The 13,025-nt window shown below is 52.6% G+C and overlaps 2 protein-coding genes across 3 annotated transcripts; one reads left to right on the top strand and one right to left on the bottom strand.

The window, feature by feature from the left end:
- Positions 1-159: 159 nt before the first annotated feature.
- On the bottom strand, positions 160-2,678 carry CIMAP1B (ciliary microtubule associated protein 1B). 2 transcript variants are annotated; one of them, XM_084802951.1, is made up of 7 exons: positions 2,595-2,678; positions 2,119-2,262; positions 1,703-1,906; positions 1,370-1,474; positions 1,136-1,257; positions 558-698; positions 258-413 (listed from the first exon to the last, which is right to left on the bottom strand). In XM_084802951.1, exons 2-7 carry the CDS (start codon positions 2,225-2,227, stop codon positions 333-335), a joined length of 762 nt encoding a protein of 253 aa, XP_084659077.1. In that variant the 5' UTR covers positions 2,228-2,262; positions 2,595-2,678; the 3' UTR covers positions 258-332. The 2 variants fall into 2 exon arrangements, with proteins under 2 accessions (XP_084659078.1, XP_084659077.1); XM_084802952.1 differs by lacking the exons at positions 1,136-1,257; positions 2,595-2,678 and having other exon boundaries at positions 160-413; positions 2,119-2,359.
- A 5,740-nt stretch (positions 2,679-8,418) lies between these two features.
- KLHDC7B (kelch domain containing 7B) lies at positions 8,419-12,132 on the top strand (the record flags this gene model as incomplete). Its single annotated transcript, XM_084802916.1, has 1 exon — positions 8,419-12,132. The coding sequence occupies one exon, from the start codon at positions 8,419-8,421 to the stop codon at positions 12,130-12,132; it is 3,714 nt and encodes a 1,237-aa protein (XP_084659042.1).
- Positions 12,133-13,025: the final 893 nt, after the last annotated feature.

Raw genomic sequence — 13,025 nt, 5'->3', positions numbered from 1 at the left:
GGTCCCAGTAGGCGGCACTTGTCAAGGTAGGGCCAATCACCGCTTTAGTAGCGGCTCCCTATCGGCTGCCTTGTGGCCAATTGATGTTCCCGGGACCTTAAGGGTCAGATTATGGCGCTCCAGACTGGCCTTCACTCTGCTGGTTCCCTGGGGTCTTGGTACGAATGGGTCCTGAGCACCGCTGCCCTGCCTGCCTGATCTCTAAGTTCAGACACCATCGATGGCCACGTCCTATCCCCCCTTGCCCACCACGCAGAAAGAAAGACACACACAACTCTGGCTTGAAAAGCTTTTAAGCAAACAACCGAGGGCCAGTGCCCGCCTTGCTGGCGTCAGTCGTCCACGTGGGCTATCATGGGGGCCAGGTAGTCTGAATGCCTGATCCCGAAGGTCCAGCCACGAGGCTTCCGGTGCTGCGGGCCCAGGAGACGCAGCTGACCTTACCAAGCCAGCGTTCGGCTTCCTACAGGGGTGCCTGTTCCCCGGGGACTCTGACCCATGCCTTAGACCTCAGACCCTCATCCCCTGCGCCTTGACCCTCCTGGACTCCACACCACCTTGTCCACGCTGTAGGATGCAGGTCCTGGCTTCGGTGTGCTGTCTTGGGGTGGCGAAGTCCGCGCCAACATCGTGAACTGCGGGGCTCGAGGCTTGTAGATCCCAGGGTTCACAACGTGGTAGGCACAGGGGCCTGGGGTCTAGGAGGACAAGAGGGGTGCTGGCTCCCATCACCATTGTCCCGTGTGAACTGCTGGCAGGCCCTGTCTCCCTCTCGCTCCCCCTCCCTCTCCCTTTCCCCTCCCCCTCCCAAATATCACTATACACCCCAGGCTGGCTTTGAACTTCTGCTTCAGTTTGACGAGTGGTGAGATGCCTGGAGTTCTTCACCACTCCAAACTCTCCACTGGTCCCCCTTTTTTTTGGGGGGGGGGGGAGGGTTCGAGACAGGGTTTCTCTGTATAACAGCCTTGCCTAGACTCACTTTGTAGACCAGGCTGGCCTCGAACTCACAGAGATCTGCCTGCCTCTGCCTCCCAAGCGCCGCTGGGATTAAGGGCGTGTGCCACCACGGGGGCTTTCCACTGACCCTCTTGATTACTAGAGACGTTCAGCTGTCAGCCAGCCCTTTGCCCACCTTGCTGAGGTCCTCGAAGCAGCTGCCCACAGTGCTGCGGCCATAGAACGAGTAATTTGGGGCTGAGACTTTGCCTATGACACGTGGGCCCAAGAGCGAAGGCACAGTGTAGGACGCAGGGCCTAAGGAGCAGCCAACAAGAAGGCACTTGTACCGGTCTCCTTGCTTTTATGGCAGACTTCCGGATGGGGTGCGGGAAGGTCCCTAGTGTTGAACCAGCCCTTCTGGCCTCACCTGGGGTTTGTTGCTTCGAGAGGATGCCCCAGTTTCGGGAAGCCATGGTATGCCGAGGAGCGGAGGGGTGCGTCATGTTTCCCGCACGTTCTGGGAAATACCTGCCTATGGGATGGACAAAGAGTGTGGGCCAGAACTGGGGGGGGTGGGGGTGGGTGAGGTATGGGGAGTTTAGCCTGGGGTCTTGGCACTAAGGAGAAATTGGAGCCACAGTGGGGTTAGGGATTCTGGGTATGGGTAGGAGGTTCCCGGCATTCTGGGCGGGGGAATTTCCTAATGGGCGTTCTTGGAGACAGTTCCATGTTGGGGAGACCCGGGCCCCAGGGTGCTGACCCGGTCCCGGAGTGCGGAAGGGCGCCGTGTGGCTTAGGCGACCATAGATGGAGAAAGCCGGGGCGCCTTCCATGCCGCGGACTGTCATGCGGGCAGGCACCAGGTGGCTCGGCCCGGGCCCGTAGGATGTATGCTTCAGGGGCAGGCGGGAGCCGAAGGTGAAGGCGGGGGCGCGCGGCCGAGACGGGTCGTGCAAGATGTAACCTGCGGAGTGTCCCCGCGTCACCTCCCGCAGTGCCCAGAGGCTGTCATCTCCTTTCCCTCCCCCATTTCATCAAGGCAGGCCCAGAACACACCCTTCATCTTTTGGCCTCCCCTTTTGCCCCAAGCACAACTGTGCCTGGGTTTCAGGCAGCAGTGTAGACCGCCCACAGTACCACCTTCCCCCCTTCCTCCCAGACACCCGCCCTTGCTACCGGTGTTCGGTGGCAGCTTGTATTTGGGCCCCGGGCCTCTGTGGAGCGCCGCGATGGGGCCTCGGGGCCGATGTGGGCGCCAAGTGCCGACCCAGACTTCTGAGCCCATGACGCAGGCGGGGGGCGCCTATGGCTTTGCTGCACCTGTGGGCAGAATTCTTAGGAGACACACTTCTCCAGCTCCACTCGGGACCAGTACGACCGAGTGCAAAGCCTAGCACGTATCCCAGGGCACCGGGAAAACAAACAATAGTTTCCCAGGATGGGTGGCGGGTGCACTGGGGCAGAAACGAGCTTCAAAGTCATCTATGGACTTCTATCCCAGGGGTTTCAGTACAAATGTTTAAGTTCGGGCCAAGTTCGGACCCAGACATTGCAAAGTGGAGTTTCTGCGTGAGAGAGGGATTTTAGAGATGCTGGGAAGGTCCTTAAAGGGGCACAGGGTGCTTGGAGGGAAGGCCAGGAGATGCACTGACCTGCTGTTGTGGCTACCCTCTTGGGAAAGCAAAGCTGGGGAGCGTGACAACCCTCTCGTCAAAAACTCTCAGACCCCCATTATGTCCCATCTTGCTTCCTGGCAACCAGACCAAGGGCCTGACCCCACCCTCCAGGGCCTTCAGCCTGCCACTGCCGAGGCTGTGTGCTGGCTGGGCATTAGGCTGGGTCACAGACCAACGCACTGGTTCCAGAATGAGACAGATCTGCAGACAAACAAACAAACAAACAAACAAACAAGCAAGCTTCAGAATAAAGGAAGAATACAGAAAGCTCAATTTAACTATGCATTTATGTAAGCCCATGAAACATTTGCAAAACTAATATTTTGGGTCATAAAATAATATAAATATAATAGAGAGACTGCAATGTACGACTGGATCACACGCCAATACAAATTCTCAATGAAGTTTTTTTTTTAAAAGTAAACTTTAAAAATTTTGGACTCAAAAGGAAACTCAGCTCTTGAGTCACAAATGATATAAAATATTTCAGAGGAAAACTGTATTAGAATGCATCTAAAGTAGAGAAAGATGTACAGCTCTAAGATAACCTCAGTGCTAATGAAAATCTTTTTTGTTTTGTTTTGTTTTGTTTTTGGAGATAGGGTTTCTCCATATAGCCCTGGCTATCCTGGACTCACTTTGTAGAGATCCGCCTGCCTCTGCCTCCCAAGTGCTGGGATTAAAGGCGTGCAACACCACGCCCGGTGAAAATCTTAATGACATTTAGAGTTCATTTTGCAAGCAACAACAGCAGCAAAAGATTTTTAAAAATAAGGAAACTTTGGAGTAAGCAGGTAGTTCCAGCACTCAGAGCTGGGGCAGGAGGATCTCAAATTCAAGGCCAACCTGTGATGCATAGTGAGATCCTGTCTCAATAAACACAAAAGAATGCATCAAAGATTATATATATATATATATTCTGATATATATATCTATTTGTAAAAAGATGGCATTTCAGTGAGCTTGGTAAAGGTGAAAGTGATAGCCAACAGAAACTTAGATACCAGGCCAGGTGCAGCGGCACCTGTCCCTGTACTCAGCAGAGGCAGGTCAGTTCTCCGGGAGAGCCTAATCTACGGAATGAGTCTTTAAAGTCTTTTATGCATAGTATCTCCAAACAAGGGTGGTTTGTCTTCTAGTCCTACTTGTGTCTATTGGTATTTTCTTTTGTTTTATTGCTGTAGCTAAGATTTCAAGAAATATGTTGAATAAAGGTGGAGAAAGTCATTCTGCCTTGCTCCTGGTTTTTAGTGAAAATGTTCTTAAGCTTTTTCTCTTTAGTATGATATTGGCTGTAGGCCAGTCACACATAGTCTTTATTATGTTATGTTAAGATACTATGTTAAAATATTCTTCCAGTCCTATTTTCTTTTTTTCTTTCTCTCTTCTTCCTCTTTCTTCTTCTTCTTTTTCTTCTTCTTCTTCTTCTTCTTCTTCTTCTTCTTCTTCTTCTTCATCTTCTTTTTCTTCTTCTTCTTCCTCTCTCTCTCTCTTTGAGACAGGGTTTTCTGTTCCTATTTTCTTTTCTTTTTTTTTTTTTTTTTTTAAGATTTATCTATTTCTTATTATGTATACAGAGCTCTGCCTACATGTATATCTGCAGGCCAGAAGAGGGCATCAGATCACATTACAGATGGTTGTGAGCCACCATGTGGCTGCTGGGAATTGAAGTCCAGACCTCTGGAAGAGCAGTCAGGGCTCTTATCCACTGAGCCATCTCTCCAGCCCGTTCCTATTTTCTTCAAGGATTTTGGTTTTTTGGTTTTTCGAGGCAGGGTTTCTCTGTGTAGCCTTGGCTGTCCTGGACTGACCTTGTAGACCAGGCTGGCATTGAACTCACAGTGAGCTGCCTGCCTCTGCCTTCTGAGTGCTGAAATTAAAGGTGTGTGCCACCACGCCCGGCTTCTTCAGGTTTTTTTTTTTTTTTTATCATAAAAGAATATTAGATTTTGTCAAAGCCTTTTCTATTGAGATGGCCATGTGATTTCTGACTTTGAGGATGTTACTTATGTTTTTATTACATTAATTTATGTAAAATAAATTTTTTTTTTGGTTTGGTTTTCAGAGACAGAGTTTCTTTGTGTAGCCCTGGCTGTTCTGGAACTCACTCTGAAGACCAAGATGGCCTCTGCTTCCCAAGTGGTGGGAATAATTTAGGTCTTTTTTCTTTTCTTTTTTTACTTCTTTCTCCCTAGAGACAGGGTCTCACTATGTGGTTCTGGCTGTCCTGAAACTCACTGTGTAGACCAGGTGGGCCTTGAGCACTCAGAGAACCATCATCTGCCCCCAAGTGCTGGGATTAAAGTTGTGTGCTGCCTGCCTAGCCTGTCTTTTATCTTGTTTAGTTTGGCTAATGGTTTCTTGATATTGTTTTGAAGAGCTAACTGTTTTGTTGATCATTTGTGTTATTTTTACCTTTCTTTTTAAATAAATGCATGTTTTGCCTGCCTGTATGTCTGTGCACCATCTCTGCCTGCAGTACCTGAGCAGGCCAGAAGAAGGCAGTGCATCTTCTGGGCCTGGAGTTAGTAGTTACAGATAGTTAGGAGCCTGTGCATGTGTGCTGGGAGTTGAACCCAGGTCCTCTGCAAGCCTGTGCTTTTAACTGCTGAATCTCTCCAGCTTGTTTTTTTATACTTCTATTTCATTAATTTTTGTTGTGATAGATCTTGAGTATTTCTTTGCATTTACTGGGTTTGTTTTTGTTTTTGTTTTTTGTTTGTTTGTTTGTTTTAGACCAGGGTCTTACTATATAGCCTTGGCTGTCCTTGAGCTCACTATGTGGCCCAGACTAGCCAAAAATTCATAGATTCCCCTGCCTCTCCCTCCTGAGTCCTGAGATTAAAGACATGCACCATCACACTTGGCAGAGGCTAATATTTTTTTGTTTTTGTTTTTGTTTTTCGAGACAGGGTTTCTCTGTATAACAGCTCTAGCTGTCCTGGAACTCCCTCTGTAGTCCAGGCTGGCCTCGAACTCACGGAGATCCACCTGCCTCTGCCTCCCAAGTTGCTGGGATTAAAGGCATGCGCTACCGCTGCCCAGCGGCAGAGGTTAATATTTTCTAAGCATTGAAATTATTCTAGGGATGGGCTTATAAATATCACAACATGATGTTTTGATTATAGGTACTTTCATTTTTTAAAAATTTCAGTAATAGAGAAAGCTTATGTATGATGAGCTTTGATTGATAGTCCGCATAGCTTATGTTTTGGCGGTTCTTTTGTATTTAGCTCCACAGCTGATGTAATGTACGTGCTGTGCTGTGCCGTCTCTGGAGGAACCAACTTTACACATGCAAGCAGATATTCCCCACTTCTCTCATGGAGATGGGGGGGAGGCGAGGTCGCCATTGCTCATCAGATCCTCCTAGGCCCCCCTTTCTCAGTTTTCTTTGATAATATTCATGCCGTCTGTGCTTTTAAAGTCAACATAGGCCAGTTGTGTGGTTCATTCTTTGTAACCTTTCTAGCAAGTGCTACTTCTTCTTAACTTCCTCTGGGAAGGGATGTGTGGAAGTGGCTGTCCTTTGGCGTGTGTGTGTGTGTGTGTGTGTGTGTGTGTGTGTGTGTGAGCACAGCCACAGCCTCAGACACCTTCCCCGCCCTGCAGTGTCTCTTCACCGCTGGCTCAGCTCTCTCTCCAGCTTCACAGTGTCGCTATACTAGCTGTTCTCATCCTCTGAGTCGCGACCCACTTAGGGGGTTGCACATCAGATATCCTGCATATCAGGTATTTACGTAACGGTCCTGAAACAGCGATGAAATAGTTTTATGGCTGGGGGTCAGCACAGCGTGAGGAACTGTACTAAAGCATCGCAGGCAGCATCAGGAAGGCTGAGAGCCACTGATCTAGACGCAACTAAGTTTTGCCCTCCGTCTTCCTTTTTGATAGGACTAAGCATGCCCTGCTCATCTCATGAGGCCTCCCCGCCCTGGCCATCATTCCTTGTGGGTTTGTTGGTGTTGATTCCTGCACTCACGCTGCCCTCTGTGGCTCCCCTGTGACCCTCCTCACTCTAACTGGCCTGATCTTCAGAAGCCGCGTGGAGCTAACCAAGCACCGGCTAGCCCATAAAGGAGGTATAAGAGAAGCATCAACTCTTATCTATTGAAGGTCCTGGGTCTCTAAACTTAACCACAGAAGCAGACAGAGCCTGAGACGGGGACAGAGAGTAAAGGCAAGGAAGTCCTCTGCTAGTTGAAGTCCACCTTAAGGTGTGGGGCTCGCCCCATCCTCTCGATGTCACTTAATAGTTCTGATGGGAAGCCGGGATGGGACCAGGCCAGATGAGATACTTGAGGCTCAGCAGAGGCCAGGCGAGGTGCCAGGGACACTCTTGGCACCTCCTTGATGTCTGAGTCAAGGAGACCTTGGGTCCGTTGTCTTTCAGAGGAAAACGTTCTTTTCTTGTCGGCAGAGCTTTTATACTGGGACTCCGGTCTCTTTTTCTGAGTCTGGGTCCTACCTGGTAAATGTGTTAAGACTCCCTCCTGAGGCAGGGCGGGGTGGAGCACGTCTGCATTCCTAGCACTCACGAAGGTAGAGGCAGGCAGATCTCTGTGAGTTCAAGGCCAGCCTGGTCTACCCAGCCAGCCCAGAACAGCCAAGGCTAACACAGAGAGACCCTGTCTAGAAAAACAGAACAAAACAAAACAGAAAGATTTTTTTTTTCTCAGTAATGAATTTCAGTGATGAGCAGACTGAGAAGGCCCCTGCCATAAATACCTACGTACTTATGCCTAATGAGATATCCACAAGCCAGCCTGGGGGTGGCGGTGGGGAATAAAGTGGGTGAGGGGGTGGGGTGGGGTGGGATGGGGTGGGACTTGGTTCAGGCGGGGAAGGTGGAGGAGTGAGAGGGTACCCAGGAGCTTGGCTGGTAGAGCACCTGAGCCAGAGGGGCTTCTGACGGACACAGGAAAGGCAGGCTGTGCCCTGAGCTTGTGAGAGGTACTGGGATGAGAGCCGAGCAGGCCAAAAGGGTGAAAGAAGGCCAGGAGGCTCCCGGAGTGGATTAAAACTGGCCACGGAGAGGAAGATAGACTGTTTGAGGGGTTGTTTGTTTGTTTTCTTTCATTCTTTCTCACCTTTATTTTTTCCCTCTTGACTCGCAAACTTATTTCCTTGGAGCAGTGTCTGGTAGCTGCTGGAGGAGGGGGGTGGGTGGGTGGGTGGGAACTTCACCTGTCCCAAACCCACATGGTCACTCACATGACCCTCATCTGAGGGTCTACCTTTTCATTCTGAGAGCCCACCCAAATCACCACCCCCACCCCCTTCCCTCAAGGCCGTGGTGGAATTGGCCTCTCCAGTTTCTGGTAATTTCATCAGGGCTGCATCATGTTGCTGAGACTCAAGATTAGCATCTCCCTGCCTGGTAACCCTTCCTTACCAGAGCTCCTGTTCAGCCTATGGGGTTTAGGGTGAACTGGTGGGGGGGGGCAGGTCTGAGGGTCTTTAAGGCAGAAGACAATGGGATGAGATGTTTGTAGAATGTCCAGAAACACTGCTGTTTGTTCCCAGGACCCTGAGCAAAGAAGACAGAGGTAGGAGCTGGGATGGGGGATATACACAACAGGGCAGGCTGCTGTAAACCACAGCCTCTCTTGATACGGCCTAACTTGAATGCAGGCAGGTATCCCGTAGGGGCCTGGAGAATCAGTCCACCTTAACAGGGCTGTCCTAGGCGGACTGCTTGCAATGTCATCTGCACATCCAGCACAGCTCAAGCTGGGTGTGGGGCACGCATAGCTGCCAGCCAGAGCCGGCTCTTCACAGTAGATCTGCAAGCCTCGCCATGCTCCAGGGCGCTCTAGAGGTTGGTGGTCCCCTCTGGGGCTGGGATGGTGATGGAGATGACGATTGGGATGGAGCCATACTCACCTTGTTGGCACTAGCAGTGGTAGCCACCATAGCACTGGCTTTGCAATGGTTTGGCTCCACGCCGGACCAGGAGACACAAGGATCAGCAGCTACAACTCCAGGCGTGCAACTTGCTCAGGTGGGAGGAGGCAGGCAGGCCCTGCACCCAAAGTCCAAGGCCAGTGATGCCAGTGACGGGCAGAGCAAAGGACAGGAGAAATCAGAAGTTGCTGGAGGTGGCCAGAGGAGACCTGCTACAGCTAGTGGCCAGGACCTAGAGCCATCAATAGGCGGAAGTAAGACCTCAGAGACCCGGCTTCCACTCAAGACACCCGAAGAGGTGGCCAATAGAGGGACCACTCCAGCATCCCTGGGAAAGAAGAGAAAGGAGCCACCCAGGCCAGAAACATCTTTCCTGCGCCACCACAAAGCAAGGGATATCCCTGTCCCCATCACTATTCACTTTACTCCTCGAAGCCCTGACAGCAAAACAGAGATCCAGGCGGAGGTAACTGGCACGTGTGGTAAGGGGACAGCTCGACAGGGCCCCATCCGTATGGAGCAACAGGACACCAGCCCCTGGCACCTGGCTGTGGGGCCTTCTGGCCCCCTGGGGAGAGGCCTAGGCAGCTTGCATCGGCGGCGACGGAGGCCTGGTGCCAGCTCAGGAGACAGACCCTACCGACCTCTAAAGCCGGACCCCCTCCGCCTGGGCACTGTGGTGAGTGTGTGGGATGCTGTGGATATGGCAGCCGCAGCCACCCAAGACATCCTCACCGGCAGTTCCCTTACAGGTCCCTCATCTCTCCACTCAGACAGGGGGAGCGAGATTCCTCAGGAGATGGGCCCAGCTGATGCTGTAGTCAGTAGGCCTCAGGCGGACCCTTTCCAGGACGTGCGTGGGAGGAGCAGCCTTCGGCTCGCTCCCACCAGCACTGCACGCTCAGGGGCTAAGGGCGGTGACAGCACGGAGACTGGATGCCCTGCCCCTGGGGAGACTCAGAGGATCCTGGCTAGTGAGGTAACCTGGGCCAGAGAGAGTGGGGCAGCTGTTGTCACCAGCAACTTCAGTCCGTCACAAGGTGCCCTGCCAGAAGAGCTGCGCCCTGAGGCTTGTGAAGTGGACCAAGCTGCTGGCCAGAGCAAGACAGAGAAACTAGGAGCTGGCCACCTCACTGGCAAAGGGAGAGGGTCATGCCAAGACAAGGCAAGTGAGCCCATTGCTGGCAGTCCAGCTGCAGCCCAGAGCTGCACTCCCTCCCACAGTTTTCCAGCCTCCCCTCTGAGCCGGGACACTGAGCTGGCTCCATCCTCTGCTGTGGCAGAGCATCCCGTCCCTGGGCTCCTACACACAGTCTCTACCTCTGCTCCTTTAAACAGTTTGCCCCTGGAAGTTAGCCAGGGTCCTTCTGGTGGTGACAGTCTCAGAGCAGGGCCAGGACCCTTTCCAACCCCAACTTTAGCCTCAGCGGGAGCCTCAACCTCAGGGCCAGTAGCAATCCTAGAACCACCTTCAGTATCACCCCCAACCTTAACCTCAGCCTCAGCCTTAACCCCAGCCCCTGTTACAGCCCTAACCCCAATTTCGACAGCAACCCCGTCTCTAACATCACCGCCCTGCCCAGCCCTAGATACAGCCTTAACCCTAATCTCAACACCAACTCCACCAACCCCAACATCACCCCCAACTCCAGCCTCTGCCCTCGTTGCAGCCCAAGATCCTGCAGTAGGCAGTGAGCCAAAGCCTCTGTCTAGGGAGTCGAGTGCAGGCCTGTCCAAGAGCTCCCAGGAAGGACGAGTCTCAAATAGCTGGGGTAATCTTATTACCATGGTTCTTAGGAACCACCCGTTCCCTAGGCAAGAAAAGGCCCAAGACAGTATCCCAAGGGCAGATCCCCAGAGTCCTGCAGGGCCCAGCACGTTCACATACTCTGAAGATAGACAGCCAGGGCCAGCCTCTGAAGGAGCCATCTCCAGCCTTCAGGACAAACCCAGACTATCATCAGGGTTAGTCACACCAGCAGATTCAGGGAGCTTAGGGGAGGCTAGATGTGAAACAGAGGCAGTGAGCTTGGAGACTAATGAGCCTTTGACCCTAGACCCTAGAGGAGATGGAACCATGCAGAAAAGTCTAGGCTTGCTGCCCCCAGTTGCAGAGCCTGCGGCTGCCTCACAGTTGCCCGCACGGGCACAGCCTGCTCCTGTACCAACTACTACAACGAGGCAAGATGCTCAGCCCATCCCCCAGCCTCGGCCGCGGAGGAAACGTAGCATAGCTCAGAGCTCTGAACAGATGCTTACCCAGGAAGTACCCCAGCAGCCCCAGGGGCAGGTGCTGAAGGAGGGAGCCAGACCGGCAGGCGGCAGGGAAATCCTCACAGAGAGGCAGAAAGAGACCCAAAAGCTTATGGTTTTTCTGCAGAAGCCCGGGAGTTGGGGAGTGGTGGAGGGGCCCCAGAAGTACTGCTCACAGGCTGCAGAGCCTACCACAACAGTGGTACCATGGCCTCCAAAGCTAGACCTAGGCAGCTGCTTGGAGGTTTTGGCTTTTGCCCAGAAGCATGGTGAGCTGGCCTTAGCCCAGGAGACCTATGTCTTGATGAGCAACAATCTGCTTCACGTTCTGGGAGACCCACATCTCTACCGTCAGCTGAGTGGAGCTGACAGGGAGCGCATCCTGAACCTGCGGACCTGCCAGGGCCAGACAGTGCTGGGAGTCCTCGTGCTGCCCAGCCTCTATCAGGTGAGCCGCTCAGGGCTCACGAGGGGCCCTCCTGGTGAGGAGGCTCCTGCAGTCAGGTCTGAACATTCGCATCTTCACACGCACCTCCACGTGTTCAACCCACAAGAGAATGTGTGGCGGCCCCTGACTCAGGTACCAGAAGAGGTCCCACTCCGGGGCTGTGGCCTCTGCACTATGCATAACTACCTGTTTCTGGCAGGTGGCATCAGGGGTTCTGGTGCCAAGGCTGTCTGCTCCAACAAGGTATTCTGCTACAACCCTCTGACCAACATTTGGAGCCAGGTTCGGCCCATGCAGCAAGCCCGGGCCCAGCTCAAGCTGGTGGCTCTGGACGGAATGCTTTATGCCATTGGTGGTGAGTGCCTGTACAGCATGGAGCGCTATGACCCACGCACAGACACCTGGACCTTGAGGGCACCCCTCCCTGAGGGCACCTTCCCGGTGGCCCATGAGGCTGTGGTCTGCCGAGGAGATATCTACGTCACAGGGGGTCACCTCTTTTACCGCCTGCTCAGATACAGCCCTGTAAAGGACTCATGGGATGAGTGTCCCTATAGCGCCAGCCACCGACGGTCCAGTGATATGGTGGCACTAGGGGGCTTCCTATACCGCTTTGACTTATTGCGGGGCGTAGGTGCTGCGGTGATGCGCTACAACACAGTGACAGGCTCCTGGAGCCGGGCCGCCTCCCTGCCACTGCCTGACCCTGCCCCACTGCACTGCACTGTGCTGGGCAGCACCATTTACTGTCTCAACCACCAGGTCACCGCTACCTTCACAGTTTCGGAGGGGACTGCTCTGTTTCAGGCCAAGGAGCTGCAACCCTTTCCCCTGGGAAGTAAGGGGGTCCTCTATCCATTCACTCTGACTCTGCCCCCCAAGACCTGGTTACAGACCACGCTCTGAGTGCTGGAAAAGAGGCAGAACTGTGCAGGAAACCCTTTTTTGTGTGGGTCTGAGTGGACCTGGGACATTATCTCTGAAGTGAGATTCCTTCTGCTTCCCTCTCCTTGGAGGCCTGGCTCCCTCCATTCCTTCTGAATTCCACCCCACCTTGCTGGTTTTGGCCCAGGCCCTACCTGCTTAGGATGTCTTAGTTTCATCACAGCCACTTCTGTCTGTGGTATCCTTTAATACTCACTGGAAACCTATTTGAACTTCCTACATTGCCTCAAGATGGAAGAGGAAAGCAAACAGTTCCTCAGGAAATATCTTCACTCTGGAGTTTTGCTATCCTGGGTCTGAACGGCACTTGAATATCCTGTCCCTTGATTGTGTAATGACCCTCCTGCCCCCAGTCCCGGCCCAGGCTGGCCCAAGACCATGTGGCATACTGTGAGCCTCTCTTCAACTCTGGACTCCCGCACCACTTCTGACAGGCTCCCCTCTACATGAGCTCTGTGTTTTAATCTAGTTGTACCTGTTGCTACCTGTGTGAACCAGGACGAGGCATTTAACCCTCCCCTCGACCCCTGTCATTCAGGAGTCCCATGGGGACAAGATCACCAATGGCCTCCTGGCCTGATGCCTGGGACAAATGACATTCAAAATCATGTGCTTTCTCCCTTCATCCACTAAAGCCCACTTTAGGCAGGTAGGTAAATCTGAGTACTGCTGCTTGTCCTGACCTGCAACCTGGCTTATCTCAACTGAACCATCTTTCTTTCTTTCTTTTTTTCACAAGAAAGAAAGAGAGAAAGAGAGAGAGAGAGAAAAAGAGAGGAAGGAAGAAAGAAAGAAGAATTTAGGGGCTGAAGAGACAACTCAGTGGTTAAGCACTCTCCCAGAGGGGCCAGGTT

Source organism: Acomys minous (genome assembly GCF_964271855.1).
Source record: "Acomys minous genome assembly, chromosome: 12".
NCBI classification, from domain to species: Eukaryota; Metazoa; Chordata; class Mammalia; order Rodentia; family Muridae; genus Acomys; species Acomys minous.
The sequence above is the reverse complement of the archived record's forward strand: the minus strand, read 5'-3'. Positions and strand labels throughout refer to the sequence as shown.

Coding starts and splice junctions, on each gene's coding strand:
- CIMAP1B (XM_084802951.1), bottom strand. CDS start 2,227: ATGGGCTCAGAAGTCTGGGTCGGCACTTGGCGCCCACATCGGCCCCGA. Junction 1,475..1,702: donor CTTCCGCACTCCGGGACCGG/GTCAGCACCCTG, acceptor TCCATCCCATAG/GCAGGTATTTCCCAGAACGT. Junction 1,258..1,369: donor CTCGAAGCAACAAACCCCAG/GTGAGGCCAGAA, acceptor GCTGCTCCTTAG/GCCCTGCGTCCTACACTGTG.